We start from the raw sequence: 21823 nt of genomic DNA, 5'->3' as shown, positions 1-21823 counted from the left end.
GCCCTCTATCCAACCCCCTCCCTCCACTCCCTGCCCCCTTACCGCGCTGCCTGGCGCACCGGTGGCTGGCAGCGCTTCAGCCCCACCACCCAGCTGAAGCCAGCCACGCCATTACCACCACACAGCAAAGAGCACCGGGTCAGGCCGGGCTCTGCAGCTGTGCCACCCCAGGAGCTCGCAGTCCCGCCGTCCAGAGCACTGTGCCGGTGGCAGGGCGAGCTGAGTCTGCGGGGGAAGGGGGCAGCTTCCCGGGCCAGGAGCACAGGGGCTGGGCAGGAGGGTCCCGCGGGCCATAGTTTATCCACCTCTGATCCAGATCATTAATGAAGATGTTGAACAAAACTGGCCCTAGGAACAACCTCTAGTGCACTCCTCTTGATACTGGCTGCCAACTAGACATCAAGCCATTGAGCTCGATGATCTAGCCAGTTTTCTATCTGCTGTACGGTCCATTCATCCAATCCATACTTCTTTAACTTGCTGGCAAGAATATTGTGGGAGACTGTATCAAAATTTTTGCTGAAGTCAAGGTATATCATGTCCACCGCTTTCCCCATATCCACAGAGGCAGTTATCTCATCATAGAAGGCAATCAGGTTGGTCAGGCATGACTTGCCCTTGTTGAATCCATGTTGACTGTTCCTGATCACCTTCCTCTCTGCCAAGTGCTTCAAAATGGATTCTTTGAGGACCTGCTCCATGATTTTTCCAGGGACTGAGGTGAGGCAGTAGGTCCTAGGATTCCCCTTCTTCCCTTTTTTTAAAGGGAGACACTACATTTGCCTTTTTCCAATTGTCTGGGACCTCCCCCGATCGCCGTGAGTTTTCAAAGATAATGGCCAATGGCTCTGCAATCACATCAGCCAACTCCCTCAGCACCGTCAGATGCAGCGCATCCGGCCCCATGGACTTCTGCATGTCCAGCTTTTCTAAATAGTCCTTAACCTGTTCTTTCACCACTGAGGGCTGCTCACCTCTTCTCCATACTGTGTTGCCCAGGGCAGCAGTCTGGGAGCTGACCTTGTCTGTGAAGTAAAAAAAAGCATTGAGTACTTCAGCTTTCACTGACACTAGGTTGCCTCCCCCATTCAGTAATGGTCCCACACTTTCTCTGACCTTCTTGTTACCCTTCACATCACTGGGAGGGTTGGCCCCATCTCCAACATCCGCACCAGTATGAATCCCTTGATTTAGTGGAGACATGCCTGATACTCACCAGGAGCGAGAGGAGACTTAGACCCTTTGTCTCTGTGTAGATGCTGTTGGCATCTGTTGAGTGCAGGGGGAGGACACCACGCTATGAGTCTCTGTCCACTGCATTTGGGTGGTGTGATTGCAGCATATGTAGACATAGGTAAGCTAGATCAAGTAACAACAGTATAGCTGCAGCAGCACAGGTGGGAGCTGTTCGAGGTGTGTGGGAGGCCCCCCCCCCCCGCTGTCCTCTGGGCTCTTGCGGCTTCACTGCTATTGTTACCTGAGCTGGCATTGATCTAGTTGGTACTATGCAGCCAGTGCAGTGGGGCTGGCTCCTGCAGCTGGGCTCCCCCCAGGGGTCCTGCCTGGCGTTTCCCCACTTCTAGAGGCTCATGTCCCTTCTGCTCTGCTTGCAGGACTTGCTCAGCGCCAGCTAGGGTTGCCAACTGTCTAATCATATAAACCAAAACACCCTTGCCCCACCCCCTGCCCTTCCCCGAGGCCCCCTCCCTTGCTCCACTCCTTTTCCGAGGCCCTGACCTGCTCACTCCATCCCCTCTCCCTCCTTTGCTTGCTCTCCCCCACCCTCACTTACTGTCACCAGTGTGGGAGGGCGTGTGGGCTCTGGGCAGGGGCGTGGGGCCGAGGGGTTTGGAGTGTGGGAGGGGGCTCCAGGCTGAGCCTAGGCACAGGGGTCCAGGAGGGGGCATGGCGTGCTAGCTCCGTGAGGGGGCTCAGGGCTGGGGTAGGGGGTTGGGATGCAGGAGGGGGTGTGGGGTGCAGGCTCCAGCTGGGAGGCGCTTACTATTGGCGGCTCCTGGTCGGCCGCGCTGGGGGGCTAAGGCAGGCTCCTGCCTGCCCTGGCCTCGCGTTGCTCCTGGAAGCGGCTGGCATGTCCCTGCGGGGGTGGGGGGACAGGAGGCTCAGTGCACCGCCCCCACCCGCAAGTGCCGCCCCTGCAGCTCCCATTAGCTGTAGTTCAGAACCAAATCTAGCCTTTCTCCTCTGAACAGTGAAGGGCCACGAGCCAGGGCTGTGGTTTGGCCTGTGATTCAGGGCTACCCTGGTCTGCTTTGCAAATCTGGCCCTAAGAGACTTGCCAAAGACCCCCATTCTGGCAGCAGGCCTGGGACACAATGAGGATGGAACCCAGCTGGGCTGGCCCAGGGCTCTGCTCTCACCATTGGAGCCAGCTCTCACCCAGTGTCTTTAACAGAGTAGGCTCAGTTCTGCTTTCAGCTGCGTCTGTGCATCCCCAGACCAGGTGCTACAGAATGTCTCCCCTTTGTCAGGAGGACACCAGGATCTGTCCAAGCCAGTGGATTATTTTCCTGCCCCCTCCTGGGCTGTTCCTTTTTTATTTTAAAATAGTCATTTAAAAAAATCCAAATACACAAGAGAAGCAAAAACAAATATGGTCCCTTTCCCGAATACTCCTGCTCAGCGCCATGAGTGCCCCTTTCATAAGCAGACAGAGTCCCTGGGGCACCCTGAGGCAGGCGATGCCTGTTTGCACAAGGCTGGGCCTGCAGTGGTTAGGCCTCCCAGCGCTGTGGCAGCAGCACCACAGGCGTAAGCTGTGTGTGGGCACTGAGGGACATGCCATGCAGGGATGGAGATTGCTTGAGGGCATGTCCATTTGTGATGCCCTCTCCTCCCTTTGGGACCCGTGGGATGGGAACGAGAACAGGCTACTGCAACGGCAGGCAGCACATGCTATTCCCAGCCGTGGCTCATAGAGAGCAGCAATGGAGCTTTGCAGCCTGCATTCGCTCGAGCCAGTGGTGCTCCGTGTACTCCTGCCACTTCTGCTGCCAAGGAGTTTTTGCATAGAGTCCAGGAATAATGTCTAATAAAGCCCAAGCCTTGCAGTGAGCCATATCCCCATTCCAGGCCACAGCTGGCTGGCACCTTGCAACAAGAATCTGCTGTGGTTAGGGTGATCAGATAGCAAGGGTGAAAAATCGGGACGGGGGTGAGGGGTAATTTGCACCTAAATAAGACACAGCCCCAAATATCGGGACTGTCCCTATAAAACTGGGACATCTGGTCACCCTAGCTGTGGTCACTGTAAGTGACCCGGGTGTCCTGTAAGCAACAGCTGGAGGTCGTGGTGAGTTGGGTGCTCTGGGCCAGGCTACCGGGTTCATTAGCTAGTGCTGGTCTCTCTGCATTCACGTCAAGAATCCATTGAGTACGAGGGCCATTCAGACCAGTCAGTCCAAATACTTAAATATTTGTGCCCTGCTCTAGGTGATCATGGGAGGTGGCCGGAAATACATGTTCCCAAAGAACACCAGTGATGTGGAATACCAGAATGATGACAAGTACAGGGGCACTCGTCTGGATGGCAAAAACCTCATCGATGTCTGGAGAGATAAGAAACCTAAAGACAAGGTAAAGGGGAGGGAGGGAGATGTCTGGGGAGAGGATCAAGGCCAGAGGGGCTGCAGGTTTAAAGATTCTTTACTTGGGGATCTCTGGTTCAAGCTCATGTTAAAAGATAGGGAAATGATCCTACTGATGTAGCACTTCCCTTGTTCAAAGCCCCGCACAGTCAGTAACTAACCTCCACAGTGCCTGCCAGGAATGGGGAGTGTTTGCAGTTCTGTCTGGCACCTTCCATCCAAATGAGGAGTTGTGTGTCCTACAGACATCAACAGGGAGCAGATGGGAAACTGAGGCAGACAGGTGATGAGTCTCACCCCGGATCATACAGTGAGTCAGCAATGGAGCCAGGATTATAGCTTGGGAGCTCCTGACCCACCGTTGAGGGTTCTTCAGGATGAAAGGTGCTCTAAGAAACTGTTATCTGGACACCCAGGGCACTAATGAAAGAAGAGAAGGTTCCTGAGTTTCAGCATAAAAGTACTTCTCTTTAGAGTATGCCGTGTTGTTGTAGCTGTGTCAGTCCCAGAATATTAGAGAGACAAGGTGGATGAGGTAATATCTTCTATTGGACCACTTCTGTTTTATGGTTTTATTTTGATTTATTGGGCCAATAAAAGTTATTCCCTCACCCACCTTGTATCTCTTTAGAGTGACACAGATGAGCCCAGCTGCCTTTGACCTTTCTTGGCCAGAGACTTTGTCCCATCAGCACTTTGCTGTCTCTCTAGATATCTATGTGGCTGCTAGAACCATAGAATCTTTGCTGCTGGAATGTCAATGGGGGGCTTTTGATTACAAAGAGGGTTGTTGCCAGCTTCCACCCAGTTTTTCCAGTCACCCCTCGTACCCAGGCTAGGAGATAATCTTTGCAGAAGACCCTAAATGGTTTTTAAATATTCCATTTAAATAAATGGTTTTTATTTATATTCCATAAGTCTTGAGGTCAAGACCCCACTGAAAAAACACACAGGAAGAGCTTGCAGACTAAATAGCTAAGATAGATAAAGGGTGGGAGGGGGTGAAGCCACTTGCCAAGGTCACTCAGTAGAGGTTGGTGTAGAACCTAGGCCTCTGAAGCCAGTGTCCCAGCCACTGGACCAATCTGCCTCTCTTTGTATGTTCTGCTGCCTAACTAGACAGTATCCCCAGTGCTGAAAGCTGACTTTGTCCTAATATAGCCTCCCTAGCAGATATCCTGGCAAACCCAGTTCTGAGCTGTGTTGTCTGGAATTTCCTGCATGTGCTGCTCTGGAATTGAGAGCTCTGTTTCAAAATCTATCACTTCTCGGTGTGCAGCTTGTCTATACCTGAAACGCTACAGCGGCACTGACAATCTGTGCTGACAGGAGGGGTTCTCCCGCTGGTGCAGGTAATCCACCTCCCCAAGAATTAGTCGCTAGGTCAACATTCGTCCATTGACTAGCAGTGTCCACACAGGGACTTGGGTCAGCTTAACTGCATTGCTTAAGGGTGTGGATTTTTCACACCCTGAGTGATGTTGTTAAGCTGACTTAATTTTCTAGTGTAGACCAGGCCTGGGATTTCAGTTCCTGCTTAGATGGGGATGCTGGGGGGATGAGGGAGAGAGACTGGAAATGATGGCGGTTGAACCCCTGAAGACCGTAGTGAGCCCTGGTGGTCTGAATGGCTTTGATGTTGATGGAAGTTAGATTTCTAATTTAGGGTTACCATTCGTCTGGATTCCCCTGGACATGTCCGGCTTTTTGAGCTAAAAATAGCGTCCGGGGGGAATTTGTAAATGTTCAGACCCCCCCCCCCCGAGGAGTTCACCGAGGCATTAGGCGAAGAAAGGCCAACAACAAGGGGGCCAGGGGGTCGGAGAAGGGGCAGGGAGGTTCTGGAGGGGGCAGTCAAGAGACGGGGGGGGGGGGGGGGTCGGGAGTTCGGGGGGGCTTTCTGGGGGTGGGGGTGTGGATAAGGTTTTGGGCAGTCAGGGTACAGGTAGGGGGTAGGGTCCTGGGGGGCAGTTAGGGAGGGGGGTCTTAGGAGGGGGCAGTCAGGGGACAAGGAACAGGGAGGGGGTGGAGTCCTGGGGGGCAGTTAGGGGCAGGGGTCCCAGGAGGGGGCAGTCAGGGGACAAGGAGCCGGGGGAGGGTTGGGGGTTCTGAGGGGGGGAAGTGGGAGGGGCAGAGGCAGGGCTAGGGCAGGATGGGGCGGGGCCAGGGCAGGACAGGGGCGGGGCTCCTCCCTTCCTCTTTTTTGCTTGCTGAAATATGGTGACCCTATCTAATTGGCTTCAGCTTTAAGTGCCCACGTTGCATCCACTGAGAACATAAGGCATCTCTCTCCTGCCATCCATCTCCACCCTCTGACACCATTCCTTACCCATCCTGGCTAATAGCCATTAATGGACTTAACCTCCATGAATTTATCCAGTTCTCGTTTAAACGCTGTTATAGTCCTAGCCTTCACAATCTCCTCAGGTAAGGAGTTCCACAAGTTGACTGTGCGCTGCGTGAAGAAGAACTTCCTTTTATTTGTTTTAAACCTGCTGCCTATTAGAGTGAAAACAGGAATCGGCAGAGGACAAATGGGGATGGTTATTCCTGTCTAAGGGATGATATTGTGTGTGGGAAACTGAAACCCCCTGGACCCTCTGGAGTGACCTTTGAAACTAGCCCTGCAGCAACCCTGGGGAGCTCTGCAAACACACCAGCTCACACCCTGATCCAAGCCTGAGCCCTGAACTCCTCTGTTGCTCCAGCAAGTGCTGCCACTAGCACTTGTTGTAGCACTGGGAAGGAGACAGCACTGCTCCGTGTATTGGGAGCAGCCCTTGGAGCAGCTTGGATGGGCTCAGGAAGGAAGCACATCCAGGTCTTAGCCAGGGGAGGCTGCCACTGCATGGTGCTTTGGTCAGGGAGAGAAGACCTTCCATGCCCCCACCCCCATCCCAACTGATCAGATCTGAGTTGAGAATGAATGTAGCCTCCAGTATGAAGAATATCAGTGATGCTGCTGGTCTGACTATACCCCTCCCTTCTCCGTAGCACTCTATTTCTTATTGCAGTTCCTGTTATTCTTTTGGGGTTCCGTTGTGCTCACCCTCTCACATTCGTGCCTTTCATCACAAAGGATCCCACAGGGGGTTTTACCAGCTGTTGGCCTGTATGCTCAGGAGTTGCTTTGCTGCAACAGAATTGCAGCCATCTCTGGGGTGGCACTCAATGGCCATTTAACAGCCCACGGCAATGCTGCATGGCAACTCATAGGAAGGAACAAAGGAGAATTCTGTATCCAATGGAAACTGCTTTTCTCTTCCATTGGTTATGATTTAGCTGGGACATAAACCATGGAACATTTGAGTTTGACTAAGACCAGCTGGTATATCCTGGTTCTGTTTCTTCTGCTGCTCGCGCCCCCAAAGGGGAGGTTCTGCGTTAGCGGCATTGGTGTTGCCCGGCCATTTAGGAGCAGGCAGTCACTCTTCTGGGGTATCTTGGCTAGCAGAGGGAATCTGGAGAGATGCCAAACTGGGTGAGGAAGGAAGGGGGCTCGCAGTCCGTCTGCAATGGCTAGAGCCAGAAGAGCAGGATTGTCCCCAGGCATGTTTAAAATCCCTCTGTGATGTCAAGCGGAAGGAACTTTCTCTTCCCTTGGCATGGTGGGAGCAGGCGTAAAGTGTGCTGTGACTGGAGAAGGTTGAGCTGGCCTGAATCTTGGCGTGACCCAAACTGGAACCTTGCCCAATGGTCAAACTTTGCACAACATTTGTATCCTTTCCCCCCTCACACTGCTCAGTGCTGGCTTTGGCCAGAACTAGCCCTGAAACCTGTCTTATGCAAGAGGCTGAGTTCAGGGTATTTCTGGCTCAGCCCAAACCAGCAATTCTCATGGCAAAGCCTCTCTAGGCCAAGGCACGTGGGAGAAGCATCTGAACTGAATGGAACCTTCAAACCTTTGAGGTTCTTCCCATCATTTAGTTTCTGAGGCTGAGATGGGGGTGGAGGGGAAGGAGACACAAGGGTTTGTTTGCTCATGGCAGCTCCTATAAGCAACATGATGGTCAGCACAGGTACAGGGGGCCACCCACCTGGATCTGATTTCAGGTTCTGGACCAGAAGTCCCTCTCTCTACAGCACTGGCAGATCTATGGGCATTGTTGCTATCAACCCTCACTAGCCTTAGCTCCAACCCCCTGGTTCTAGGTCAGAACCAAACGCAAGAGGGCTCTGTTTTCTAGTTCTGAGGAGACTACAGCCTCATGCTATTCAACTGTTGGGGATCTTGTTAAATTTATTTTCTGCTGCTTTGGGCCAAAACCTTGTGAGAATGGCTTGTGGGATTTTAGTGCCAAACCTGAATCCCAATCTTGTGCCTTAAAACCAAAGCCTCTGCGTGCCCTGGTACAAGGCTCAGAACTGCAAAACTTTGCTCTGAGCTTAAACTTTATGGGTGGGATTTTCAAAAAGTGCTCCACTTTGGCCTACCTCTTATTCAGCAAGAGCTGAGGGGGAGTTCTGTCACTGACGTCACTGAAAGCAGAGTTAGGCCAGCACTGAGCGCTGTTGAGGAGCACTCCCTGGGTGCTTTATTTGTTTTATTTTCCACATGAGTCCTCGGAATACAAGGTCCAGTCAATTTTCTGCAGAAACTAAAGATTCAATTTCACTTCTTGATCAAAAAATCCCCCACACCACTGTTGTGTTGTTTGTGACTGTTGCCCTCCACCTCAGAGTGGCTGCATTTCTATGCTGCTCTATGTAGCTGTGTGTCTATTGTGTAACATTTATACTGCAGTAGCACCTAGAGGCCAACCAGGTCAAGACCCCATGGTGCTGGGCAACTTACAAACATATAGAAAATGATAGTCCAGCCTTAAAGAGCTAACAATATCTGTAGTTTGTGATCTGCTTTGGGATCCAAGTTGCTATATGAATTTAAGATCCTTATTATGATGAACATTCATTGCACAATAAAATACATTTACTAAGATACAAGATAAATATGTGTTAAAGAGGGCAAAGTTGCCTGATTTTCATGACTCTGAAGTTGTCTGGTCAGATATCAATGCATATATCTGGGATATATGGCAGATGTTCTCTGTGTGTGCAATACATATGGCAAAGTATACCTAGACTTTAGTAAGGCATTTGATACGGTCTCGCATGATATTCTTATCGATAAACTAGGCAAATACAATTTAGATGGGGCTACTATAAGGTGGGTGCATAACTGGCTGGATAACCGTACTCAGAGAGTTGTTATTAATGGTTCCCAATCCTGCTGGAAAGGCGTAACGAGTGGGGTACCGCAGGGGTCTGTTTTGGGACCGGCTCTGTTCAATATCTTCATCGACTTAGATATTGGCATAGAAAGTACGCTTATTAAGTTTGCGGATGATACCAAACTGGGAGGGATTGCAACTACTTTGGAGGACAGGGTCATAATTCAAAATGATCTGGACAAATTGGAGAAATGGTCTGAGTTAAACAGGATGAAGTTTAACAAAGACAAATGCAAAGTGCTCCACTTAGGAAGGAAAAATCAGTTTCACACATACAGAATGGGAAAAGACTGTCTAGGAAGGAGTACGGCAGAAAGGGATCTAGGGGTTATAGTGGACCACAAGCTAAATATGAGTCAACAGTGTGATGCTGTTGCAAAAAAAGCAAACATGATTCTGGGATGTATTAACAGGTGTGTTGTGAGCAAGACACGTGAAGTCATTCTTCCGCTCTACTCTGCTCTGGTTAGGCCTCAGCTGGAGTATTGTGTCCAGTTCTGGGCGCCGCATTTTAAAAAAGATGTGGAGAAATTGGAAAGGGTCCAAAGAAGAGCAACAAGAATGATTAAAGGTCTTGAGAACATGACCTATGAAGGAAGGCTGAAAGAATTGGGTTTGTTTAGTTTGGAAAAGAGAAGACTGAGAGGGGACATGATAGCAGTTTACAGGTATCTAAAAGGGTGTCATAAGGAGGAGGGAGAGAACTTGTTCACCTTAGCCTCTAAGGATAGAACCAGAAACAATGGATTTAAACTGCAGCAAGGGAGGTCTAGGTTGGACATTAGGAAAAAGTTCCTAACTGTCAGGGTGGTTAAACACTGGAACAAATTGCCTAGGGAGGTTGTGGAATCTCCGTCTCTGGAGATATTTAAGAGTAGGTTAGATAAATGTCTATCAGGGATGGTCTAGACAGTATTTGGTCCTGCCATGCGGGCAGGGGACTGGACTCGATGACCTCTCAAGGTCCCTTCCAGTCCTATAATCTATGAATCTATGAAATACCGTATCTGGGAAATACCTATGGTTTCTAGATTCTAAGGGCAGAAGGAGCCACTGTGATCATCTAGTCTGACTCCCTGCGTAGCAAAGGCCAGAAAAATTCTCCACAATAATTCCTGTTCGAACTAGAACATATCTTGTAGAACATCCAGTCTTGATTTTAAAATCGCCAGTGACTGAGAAGCCAACACAACCCTTGGGAAATTGTTTCCAGTGGTTAATTCCCCTCCCTGATAAATGTATGTCTTATTTCCAATCCCCTCGATAAGGAAGTGTACATAACAGCTGCTGTTCCATTGCTCTCCCCTAGAATTCCCAGTACGTCTGGAATCGCAGTGACCTGTTGTCCCTTAACCTGATGGAAGTGGACTTCCTCTTAGGTGAGTATCTAAGAGCAAAGGCTGGAGGCGCGGGAGCTAAGTGAAAATCAGTGAGCTGGGGGACAGATTTACAAAGGTGTTCAGGCACCTGGAGATGCAGATAGGTGCCTAGTGGGATTTGTGAAAGCTCCTCAGCAGGTTAAGTACCTAGCTGCCAGTGAACGTCAATGGGAGTTAGGTACCAGCTCACTTAGGCACTTTTTGTAAATCTCAAGTTGGGTGGCAAGGGGCCAAGACCACCCTGCCCCTCCCTTGTTACTAAAAGAGAGGTATGGTCAGATGTCGGCTGCGTGTGTGTGTTCTCGTTTTCTCTCTCTCTCTGCTGTCCCAGCTCTGCGGAGATAGCAGACTTTGATTGAGCTGCCCACTAAATCCACAGACTCGGTTTTCAGCAAAGGAACTTGGTCAGGTTTATTGCCGACGAACGGTGCTAATTCCCTGGCTCAATGGTACACTAACACATGTATGCTCGTGACAATGGACTGGCTCAGTGAATGGCGGGACTTTCCATTCTCCCCTTGGCCAGACCCCAACATCCCCTCAGCGATATCTCTTTATACCCCAATACAAACAAGTTACATATTGCCCCTCTGACATGGCTAGGTGCCACCTCTGACATATCTGGGTGCCACCCTCTGATGTCCACCCATTGTCTTGTACCTGTTGGTTCGATCAAAACATCTCTATCCATCATGCTGTCATCCTGACCTTATCTTTAGGATGGGTCAGTGTGTTCCTGTTATCTTTTGAGGAATGTGTTTTGGTATCAAGGTTTTCTGGTATCTTTCTGGAATACATTTTTGTATATATTCTTGTGCCTAGCACTACTTAAGAATGTGTGTTTCTGCAATATCAGCCCTGTTCTTGCCAAATTCTGTGGGCAGGGCCTCTTGTGTGTGCCTCTTGCTCAAAACTTAACTTTAGCAGGAGGGTAACCTGAGCAACAGATTGCAGTAAGAAGGTGTCTGTCAGACAAACTCCTCAGGAGAGCTACTGCCCCTGTCCCTGAGGATCTGAGTATGATGTGGACGTCTGGGACAAGTGCAGAGGAACCCAGCATGGGTTGGGATAAGTGCTCAGCCCTTCTAGGCTCCAGCGAAAGGGATACGCTCAGTCTCTGGGCACATTAACCCCTCTGCTCCATGCACTGGCCTGTAGCTATGGAAAAACCTGCTGCCGCCTCTGCCCTGGGCTTGCAGCTGAGCTAGCTCCTGACAGACCTGAGTTCACAGCTGCACTGCCCCCTCCTGGCCAGCCTGGGCCTCTGGGTCACCTGCCACCTGCACAATGACTTGGCATCCTTCAAGGAAGCAGGCCAGAGGAAGGCTGGATGTTCCTGGAGGGCCCAGGCTGTTGAGAGAGACGGAGCATGGGGAAGCTGGAGTGATGTGGACAGGATGAAGCTGATCAGTCTGGAGGCGCCTGTTCAGTATCGATGGCACAAATAGGCAGGTAGGTAACAGGGCCTACTAATCCTCTGTCTTAAATATCCCCTTGGATGAGGGAGTGGGGTTGAGGGGACCCAGCAGGGGGAATAGAGCCTCCAACAATTGCTCCACCCCAGTAACATGTCCTACCTCCTCCCCTTGTCAGATCCATATGGATGTGCAAGGTGAGCAGCAGCCGCTGGGCTCTTTTTCCGCAGTTATGTCTCGTGGAGCCAAGTCACACCAATTGCTGCATGTAGCAGGGACTTGGTACATCTAAGCCCGTTGCTAGGATCGGGGACAAAGAGGCAGCTTGGAGTAGCTGCAGCAGTGCGTGAGCGGGCAGCGTGAGCATGGAGGACGAGTGCAGAGTGGGAGCACAAGTCTGGAGTCCCAGGGGAAATGTGCACCTATAAAATACTGCAGAGACTCGGAGGAAATGTGGGTGTGTGTCTCTGATCTGTACCAGATCCCCTGGGCCTCCAAGCAAAGTTCTGGGCCTGTCTGGAATGGTGTTGGGGTGTGTGCTGCTGGTGTAGCAGGGTATGGTTACACTCAGTCATTGTATTATGTCAATAAAACGTGTCGAAGCAGTTTCCCAAAGGAAGCCCTTGCACACTGGATCTTGTGCTGGATTTCACTGTTTATTTTTGCATTTTCAGAAAGTTGGCTACCGAGGTAGCAAAAGTGCTCAACTGTCTCCAAAGTCTGACCCTCCATGGTGATTTGTGGTGGGTCATGTGCAAGGCCTGAGGCAGGTTGATAGAGCACTTTAGTCATCTCAATATTGAGTGAGAGTTCCTAGGCTCTGGTAAGATTGTGCAAGAAAATCCAGTGTGGACTGAAGGTCATTCTCTGTGTGTGCCAGGATGGCACAGTCATCAGCATACTGAAGATCATTAATGGATGCCCTGAAGACTTTTTAGACTTTGAGCTGAGACCTCGAAGATTAAAGAGCAACCCGTCCACTCTGTATTGATTGTCAACTGACCGAAATGACTGCTAAATAGATGGAGAGCAGGGTTGGGACAATAATGCATCCTTGCTTAACCCCAGTTTTGATGACGAAAGGTTCTGTCTCAAGGCCATTACAGAGAACCGTGGCAATCATCTGATCTTGGAGAAGCCATAGGATCTTAATAAATTTTGGAGGGCAGCCAGATTTGGTCAGCACCTTCCACAGGGCATCGCAGTTGACAGAGATGGACTGTGACCTGCGGCAGGACACCAAGATTCAGGTCTATAAGACAATTGTTCCTACAGGTAAAACCTGCGTGACCTATTGACAGCACCTCAACAGTCTGGTGAGGTGCCACCAACGATGCTTCTGGAAGATCCTTTGTGTCAAGTGGCCAGATCGCTGCACTAATGCCAGCATCCTCGCTGAAGCCAATGTCACCAGCATTGAAGCAATGATCCTCATGCACCAACTTAGCTGGGCTGGACATTTTGGGTGGATGCCAGACTCTCGCTTCCCAAAACAAGTCCTCTACTCTCAGCTAACCCATGGTTGGAGATCCCGTGGTAGTCAAAGGAAATGCTACAGCAGTTCTCAAACTGTGGGTCAGGACCCCAAACTGGATCCCAACCCCTTTTTAATGGGGTCTCCAGGGCTGGCTTGCTGGGGTCTGGGGCCCAAGCCCAAGGGCTTCAGCCCTGGGTGACAGGGCTCAGATTACAGGAGCCCTGCTTGGGCTGAATCATAGAATATCAGGGTTGGAAGGGACCTCAGGAGGTCATCTAGTCCAACCCCCTGCTCAAAGCAGGACCAATCCCCAACTAAATCATCCCAGGCAGGGCTTTGTCAAGCCGGGCCTTAAAAACCTCCAAGGAAGGAGACTCCACCACCTCCCTAGGTAACGCATTCCAGTGCTTCACCACCCTCCTAGTGCAATAGTGTTTCCTAATATCCAGTCTAAACCTCCCCCACTGCAACTTGAGACCATTACTCCTTGTTCTGTCATCTGCCACCACTGAGAACAGCCGAGCTCCATCCTCTTTGGAACCTTCCTTCAAGTAGTTGAAGGCTGCTATCAAATCCCCCCTCACTCTTCTCTTCTGCAGACTAAATAATCCCAGTTTCCTCAGCCTCTCCTCATAAGTCATGTGCTCCAGCCCCCTAATCATTTCCATTGCCCTCTGCTGGACTCTTTCCAATTTTTTGACATCCTTCTTGTAGTGTGGGGCCCAAAACTGGAGGCAGTACTCCATATGAGGCCTCACCAATGTCGAATAGAGGGGAATGATCATGTCCCTCGATTTTCTGGCAATGCTCCTACTTATATAGCCCAAAATGCCGTTTGCCTTCTTGGCAACAAGGGCACACTAGTAACTCAGATCCTGCCCTTGGGTTTCGGCTTTGGTCCCCTGGCCTGGGGAGGTGGGGCTTTGGCTTTGCACCTCCTCTCCCCCGCTCCCCCGGGGTGGTGGGGCTTGGGGTGGCTCAGGCTTCGGTCCCCCCTTCTGGGGTCCTATAGTAATTTTTGTTGTCAAAAGGAGGTTGCGGTGCAATGAAGTTTGAGAACCTCTGCACTACAAAGACACACTGAAAGCATATCTTAAGAAAACTGATGTGGGCATCACAAGCTGGGAGGAGCAAACCACCAACTGACCCCAGTGGCACCATATCTTCCATCAGGCAGTGGCCCCTTCAAGGAGAGGCGCCTAGCTCTCAAAGCTGAAAAGAGAGAAAGAAGGAAGGAAAAAGAAAGAACTTTCTCCCAGCAGGCAGCTGGCCTGCCACAAAATGTCCGGTACCTACTGCGGGCAGATTTGCGATTCCAGGATCGGACTCTTGAGTCATCTAAGGACCGATGATAAATCCATGGTAGAGAACATCCTTGAATTGAAGGATTGCCAATCAATCATGATGTCCATAGCAGGCTGCTGACCCATTCAGAGGAAAATCTACTCTGAACCCCGCATCTGCTTCTCAGTTACATTCCCTCATCACACCACACAGCCCACATCCTGATGCATACTGCAGTATACACACGTTATCTCATACATCCAGGGTGGTGCTGCCTAGTGAGCAGAGCAATGGGCGGGGGTCAGGGCGCCTGGCTACTCTGTCAGAGTGTGTCCAGCTCCTGGTGGCAGAGAGAGGTGGGAGAGTATCAGAGCCCATGGGGGATCATTATTCTGGGAAGAACTTTGGTGATCAGGTTGGTACAATCGGAATTGGTAGCACATGGATCTGAGGCCCTCGTGAAGATCAAAATGTGGTGCATAGCTGACACATCTTCTCCCTTTTCAGGCCTCTTCGAGCCAATAGATATGATGTATGAGCTAGACAGGAATGTCCAGACAGACCCTTCCCTGACGGAGATGGTGCAGGTGGCCATCAAAATCCTCCAGAGAAATCCCCGAGGATTCTTCCTGCTGGTGGAAGGTGAGAGCCAGGGTCTCCAGACTGGGGACATGCCCACCACTCCCAGTGCCCTGTGGGGCTGAACTTCCCATCCCAGCTTTTCAGGGCTGGAAGCATCCCATGCTGAGGATGTGGGCCTGTTACTGGAGGTCTGCTATTGACTTCTGACCTGAATGTGCCTCTGGGAGGGTGATTAAGTGGTTTTGGAGTTGAGTGACAGTGGGCAAAACCCACCCCTGTTGCACCCACCATTGCTTCACCAGTCAGGAAAGGAGCTGAGCAAGTTCCCTAGCCATTTACCCTACAGGGAACCTATGGAAATTGCTTTGGGGGGAGAGGCTAGTATGCAGGCAATGGGTCCCAGAGCCCACGGCTCCCAAGGGAGAGGGAGACCCTGGAAATGGGTAAATACCAGCAATGGTGTGATACTGGCCCACAAACTCCTAGCTTAACTGCATTAGCCTCCCTTTCTAGCATCTGAAGTGCAGGGAATGCTGGCTCCTGATTGCACCTTTCAGTCAAGGGAAGTTGGTTTCCTTTACTGGCCTGGAAGGGGGAGGAAGGGAGGGCTTGTGGTGAGGAACATTCACCACATGAGAACCAAGACTCCAGCCTAGCAGCTCCCCCATCCTGAGGGCTCTGGGAGGTAGTACTTATCCCTGCTGTGTGGGTGTTTGTTCTAATAGCAAAAAGAACAGGAGTACTTGTGGCACCTTAGAGACTAACAAATTTATTTGAGCATAAGCTTCGTGGAAGATCTATCTATCTATCTACAGAGAACATGAAACAATGGGTGTTGTGTGTGTGTGTGTGTGTGTGTATATCTTCCTACTGTATTTTCCACTACATGCATCTGATGAAGTGGGTTGTAGCCCACAAAAGTTTATGTTCAAATAAATGTGTTAGTCTCTAAGGTGCCACAAGTACTCCTGTTCTTTTTGCGGATACAGACTAACACGGCTGCTACTCTGAAACCTCTTCTAATAAGGAGTCTGCTGCATGCCCTGGTATCTCAGTCAGCTGTTGGTCTGTTCCTTGGAAAGCAGCAGGAGACGACTCGGTTGTGGCCATGATCCTAGAAGTGGCTTGATAGAAATGATGTATTTTCCTTGCTCTCTCCCTGTCAGCTCCTTCCATCTGTTCTCCAAATACCAGCTCAGATGCACCGTGCTGCACCGTAAGGTGCGGTAAACATGGTTTGCACCTTCCAATGCAGCACTCACCACAGGCCAGTGTTGGGACAGGAGAGCAGATTGGTACTGGTCAAGTGCAGCAGAGAGGCAGGATATTGGACTCCATAGACCATTGACCTGGTCCAAGATAGCAGGAAGCAAAAGCTCTGGCAGGATGGACCAATGGTGTGATCTGTTATTGGTGAGTCCCAGGTTTCTAGTCCGACTAGTTGTTCCTTTCTTGTTTTTTCCCTTTCCAGGGGGCAGGATCGACCATGGTCACCATGAGGGGAAAGCCAAGCAAGCACTGTATGAGGCAGTGGAGATGGACAGAGCCATAGGCGAGGCTGGTGGCATGACCTCACTGGAAGACACACTGACCGTAGTCACTGCCGACCACTCCCATGTCTTCACCTTTGGTGGATACACACCCCGCGGCAATCCCATTTTCGGTAAGGGTTTAACCCATTGGTTTCCCACACAAGCCAAAGACCCGCCAGTCTCCAAATGGTGGCACCTGGACAGTTACTGCTGGAGGACTGTTTGGCATCGCTGCCTAGCAGGATTGACAAAACCCTGGCTGGGATGATTTAGTTGGGGTTGGTCCTGCTTTGAGCAGGGGGTTGGACTAGATCATCTCCTGAGGTCCCTTCCAACCCTAATCTTGTATGATTCTATGATGTCCCTTGAAACAGCAGCGATTGAAATGTGTCCAGTGTCAGAACCAGGGCAAAACCTTTAGCAGCTTTTCTAGACTGTAAGGCCATTACAATCCTTGAGTCTGACTCCTGTGTAACTCAGGCCTGAGAACTCCCCCAGAGAGTCCTGCATTGCACCTGAGCCCATGGCTTGTAGCCGACCTAGAGTGCATCCAATCTCAATATAAGGACTCCACGTGAGGGGAAAATTTACCACCTCCTAGTTATTGGGGATGGGTTTCTAATCACATCATAACTTCCAGCCCATGGACCAGAACCAAACCCCAGTTCTGAACACCTCAAAACTCTCTGGATTTAAGGCCTGGATTTCAGTTGTACTGGAGCTCATCTCTACTGCAGCCCAGACTCGCATCATCCACCCCAGCGACTGAAACACTGCAGCTGTTTAGCTACCCCAGCAAAATGCCCTATTTCTCCTTTCTCCTGGAGCACTGGCCCGACAACACTCTGCCTGCTGCAGCACCGGCACTGCTTGCTACAGCACCTTGGGGTTGTCTTGTTGGGTCCCCCATCCAAATGCTGGCCAGTTCTGACCCTGCTTAACCAAGGAGAGCCAATGAGCTTCCAGTGGGGTGGAATGGCTGCATGGGCTATGCTGGACTATAAAAAGATCAAACCTTTGACAGTCCTGGCCACCTCCTGAGTTATTCACCCCTGAAAACTGGCTGCAGTGATTGTTTCTCATGCCCCACTCCCCCTCTCCCTGTTCTCACTTGGGAACCTGAGCTTGGTCTGTTTGATGGGCATGTGATCAGCCCCAGGGTAGCAGAAGCAGCACTGGCTGACTCTCCAGTCAGTGTCCTTGGCTAAAGAGAGGATCGGGGTGAGGGGCTGGGGGCAGATAAACTAGGGAATCCTGGAGATATGCCTCCCCAACAGAAATACTCTATGGAAATGGGCAGGACTGGAGTATTGGAGTCAGGCATGACATCTTCTGGAGAGGAGCGATGGCCACCATCCCTCAGGCTAACCATGCTCCTCCCTGCACAGGTCTAGCGCCAATGCACAGCGATGTGGATAAAATGCCCTTCACCTCCATCCTGTATGGAAATGGCCCTGGGTACAAAATCGTAGCCGGAGAGAGGGAGAATGTGTCCGTCGTGGATTATGGTGAGCTTGGGGCGATGGCGGGGGGGAGGGGAAGCACATGGCAGGGACCAGCTGACGCCACTGGATTCATGTAAAATGCATTGCTTGTCCCAATCTAATTCCCAGTGAGCCAGAGTCCATTTCCCAAACCCACTGCCATTAACGGCCACCACGTTGGTCCCTCAGCAGAGAGGCCAAGGTCTGAATGGGCCATGGAGACTGAACTCCCCCACTCTCAAAGGTGGCCTGTCACTTGAGGATGGAAGCTGGGGAGGCCCCTTCCTCAGTGCAGAGTAGGTGCCAGTCTCCAGCCTGGTGGTCTGACTCCCCAGTCTCTTACAGCCGTTTGTTCTCTCTCTGCAGCTCATGCCAACTACCAGGCCCAGTCGGCTGTGCCTCTGCGCCAGGAGACCCACGGGGGTGAGGACGTGGCGATATTTGCCAAGGGCCCCATGGCCCACCTCCTGCATGGAGTCCACGAGCAGAACTACATTCCACACGTCATGGCCTATGCCGCCTGCATTGGCCAGAACACAGACCACTGCAGATCCGGAGCCCACCACAGCACAGTGGGGCCTCTGCCCTTTCTCTCCACCCTTACCTCCATCCTCCTCCTCAAATTCTTGTTTTAAGGTCTTGCCCTCAATCATCTCACTTCCTTCAGTCACAGATCAGGGCTCTCCAGCTGTCTCAAATAGAGATCTTGACCCCATTCAAAGACAGATCTTGAAACCTGTATGATACAGGGTCTTCAGGTTTTAACCATGTTGGACATATTACCAAGGCTTCCTATGTCTTTGGTCAATGGACCCACCTTGCCCCTGAACCAGGGCAGCTGGCCTATGGCCATGAATCACTGTTCAAGATCATTAGGGGTGGGGAACTGAGTGAGCGGTTCAGTTGCTGGTGACGCTGCTGAATGTCCCTGGTGTGGATGCCCTGGATTCCAAGTTGGCTTCAAGAGCTGGAAATGTTGGGCTGTTTTTATAGCAATAGCCTGGACTGTTTCTGTGAACCCAAAGGCAAAGACACACAGGTTCAGGCTGGGGCAGACTCTCTTGGACCCAGACGTTTCATATCTAATAATGTTTTCTTTTACTTTAAGCTCCTCTAGCCTCACTCAAGCAGTTTTTTTAAAAAATCAGATAAACAAAACTCACATATTAGGAAATGTTCTGTTCTCCTCCCATGGCTGTTGATTATGTAAATAGAGGCTTCCTCCCTGGGAACCAAAACCCGGATCTAAACTTTGAGAGAAGAGGCTTTTGGAATCTGAATCCACATGTGGATTTTGGCTCTTTGTTTCATTTCTGGTTGATGTTTTCAACCAGAGAATTAGTCACTTAAGTCAGCAGGATCCAGATCCATAAAGGTATTTAGGCTCCTAAGTCCCTCCAATTTCAGTGGAAGTTAGGAGCCTAAATACTTTTGTGGTTCTGGGCCTCAGCCCCTTTGGAAATCCAGTCCTCTGTCTGACAACATAGAAGTGATGCTTCAGATCCTGCACTATGGCATCACTGATGAGAGACTTTCAGCGGGGCCAAAGGAATCATTCACATCCATAGAATCATAGAATCGTAGGACTGGAAGGGACCTTGAGAGGTCATCTAGTCCAGTCCCCTGCACTCATGGCAGGACTAAGTATTATCAGTGATGTTTTATGTTTGAAGCCAGGGTGATACAATATATGGAGCCCTCTTTGATTCTTCCCTTTAGCCCCCTTGGTGCCAGGCATATTAGGCGCTCCCTGCCTATGCTGGGGTTGCCACGTCTGTCCTAAACCTTGTGCCACAATTTGTCTGGGGTCTGCCTTGTCCCTCACATCTGGCTTGTAGGACACTAAAGGTCTCTAGGAACAATGCTTGTTGGTCACTTCTTGGTGATGCTGTGATGTGAAGATGTGGGGCAAACTGGCAGGTCAGGTTAGGAACCCAGGTTGTCAGCCAACCCCTCATGTCTCCTAAGCTGGGCTGGGCAGGTCTGAGTAAAGGCATTCCTGTGAGATTTCCTGCAGCTAGTTAAGCTGTGGACAATATCCCACCATCAGCCTTTGCTAACATATTGCAGTCCTGGCCTGAGCTCAGCAGTGGGGAGCAGCTGGAGAATAATGTTGGCCAAACTTTTCTTGACCATATAAAAAGGTTGTTTGCGGTGCTGTGGCCCTGTTGGTTCCAGGATATTAGAGAGACAAGCTATCTTTTATTGGACAGGCTTCTGTTGGTGAAAGAGACAAACTTTCAAGCTCCACAGAGCTCTTTGTCACGGCTGGGCTCACTGACCCACCTCGTCTCCTATATAAAAAAGGTCCATGTGAGTTTCAGGCTGGGTCGTATTTGAACCAAACTGTTTTGCCTGTCTCTGATTGCATCACAATGTGATGATGCAACAGCCTTAGGAGCCAAAATCCTATTAAAAGTCAATGGGACTTAGTTGGCCAACTAGTATCTAGAAACAGTCCCCAGAGTGGCCAAGCCCCCTGCTGCCAGACAGACAGAAGCAGGGTGGGAGTGGGGGTAACATTGTCAAAGGCACTTGCGTGCCTTGAGAGACTAACAATCGTTTCTCCTGACAAGTTGAAGCAGCGGTTGGAGGGGAATTATTTGCCATGGCATGTGGTGATTAGTTTCTGAGGATGCTCATCGGCATGCCGTTAGGAGACCTGAGCAATTTAATTCGTTATCAAGGTTTCATTCAGCTGTTTAATTTGTCAGTAGGTTTGTTTGTTTTTAAAAAAATAAAGCCTTTTTAAAAAAATTAACTATTTTAGGACATTTCAGGCCATAGCGGATTGTTTGAAGACACTTGAATTCTTGGGGCCAATGGGGCGCTGGAAGGACAGCCTCTTTGGGTTTTATTCGTAAGAAAACGACTGGCCTGAACACAGCCAGTTGGAAGGAACTGTCAATCCACTTCATAACCTGAGACCCAAGACCCCGTCTGTATTTCCATAGAAACTGTTGCCATGGGTGTCATCCATGGTGACAGCAAATCAACTGTCCATGATGAATAAATACAAATCTGGGAATGCATCTGGATTGGATTTGCATTGAGGCCTCTTGTTTCAATTTTTAGTCTGGAGATCTTGTTATTAAAGCTTCTTGTGGTTTTTCCATAAATGTGCATCGACTTCTCAGCATAAAGCTCTCTGGTCAGCAAAAGCTGGGTGCAGAACTGTAATGGTGGGTGCCAGGCATTGCTTCGTGGAGCAGCTGGTACGGGAACCCACAAGGGGAGAGGCAACTCTAGATTTAGATTTAATCCTGAGTGGAGCGCAGGAGCTGGTCTAAGAGGTAACTATAACAGGGCCGCTTGGAAATAGTGACCATAATACACTAGCATTCAACATCCCTGTGGTGGGAAGAACATCTCAACAGCCCAACAGTGTGGCATTTAATTTCAAAAGGGGGAACTATGCAAAAATGAGAGGGTTAGTTAAACAGAAGTTAAAAGGTACAGTGACTAAAGTGAAATCCCTGCAAGCTGCATGGGCGCTTTTTAAAGACACCATAATAGAGGCCCAACTTCAATGTATACCCCAAATTAAGAAACACAGTAAAAGAACTAAAAAAGAGCCACCATGGCTTAACAACCATGTAAAAGAAGCAGTGAGAGATAAAAAGACTTCCTTTAAAAAGTGGACATCAAATCCTAGTGAGGTAAATAGAAAGGAGCATAAACACTGCCAAATTAAGTGTAAAAATGTAATAAGAAAAGCCAAAGAGGAGTTTGAAGATCAGCTAGCCAAAAACTCCAAAGGTAATAACAAAATGTTTTTTAAGTACATCAGAAGCAGGAAGCCTGCTAAACAACCAGTGGGGCCCCTTTATGATA

General features: G+C 50.1%; 1 protein-coding gene across 5 annotated transcripts in view; it reads left to right on the top strand.

Annotated features, from left to right (window-relative positions):
* Positions 1-21038, top strand: part of ALPL (alkaline phosphatase, biomineralization associated) — a 99223-nt gene extending 78185 nt beyond the window's left edge. For all 5 annotated transcript variants that reach the window (XM_042856259.2, XM_005281714.5, XM_065574849.1 and 2 more), the window contains 6 exons: positions 3451-3594; positions 10146-10215; positions 14899-15033; positions 16445-16636; positions 17894-18013; positions 18356-21038. In XM_042856259.2, the coding sequence (XP_042712193.1) occupies positions 3451-3594; positions 10146-10215; positions 14899-15033; positions 16445-16636; positions 17894-18013; positions 18356-18624 (930 nt within the window). In that variant the 3' untranslated portion in view covers positions 18625-21038. The remainder of the gene's footprint in view (positions 1-3450; positions 3595-10145; positions 10216-14898; positions 15034-16444; positions 16637-17893; positions 18014-18355) is intronic.
* The last annotated feature ends 785 nt before the right edge of the window (positions 21039-21823 follow it).

This window comes from Chrysemys picta, chromosome 21 (genome assembly GCF_011386835.1).
Source record: "Chrysemys picta bellii isolate R12L10 chromosome 21, ASM1138683v2, whole genome shotgun sequence".
Classification (NCBI taxonomy): Eukaryota; Metazoa; Chordata; order Testudines; family Emydidae; genus Chrysemys; species Chrysemys picta.
The sequence above is the reverse complement of the archived record's forward strand: the minus strand, read 5'-3'. Positions and strand labels throughout refer to the sequence as shown.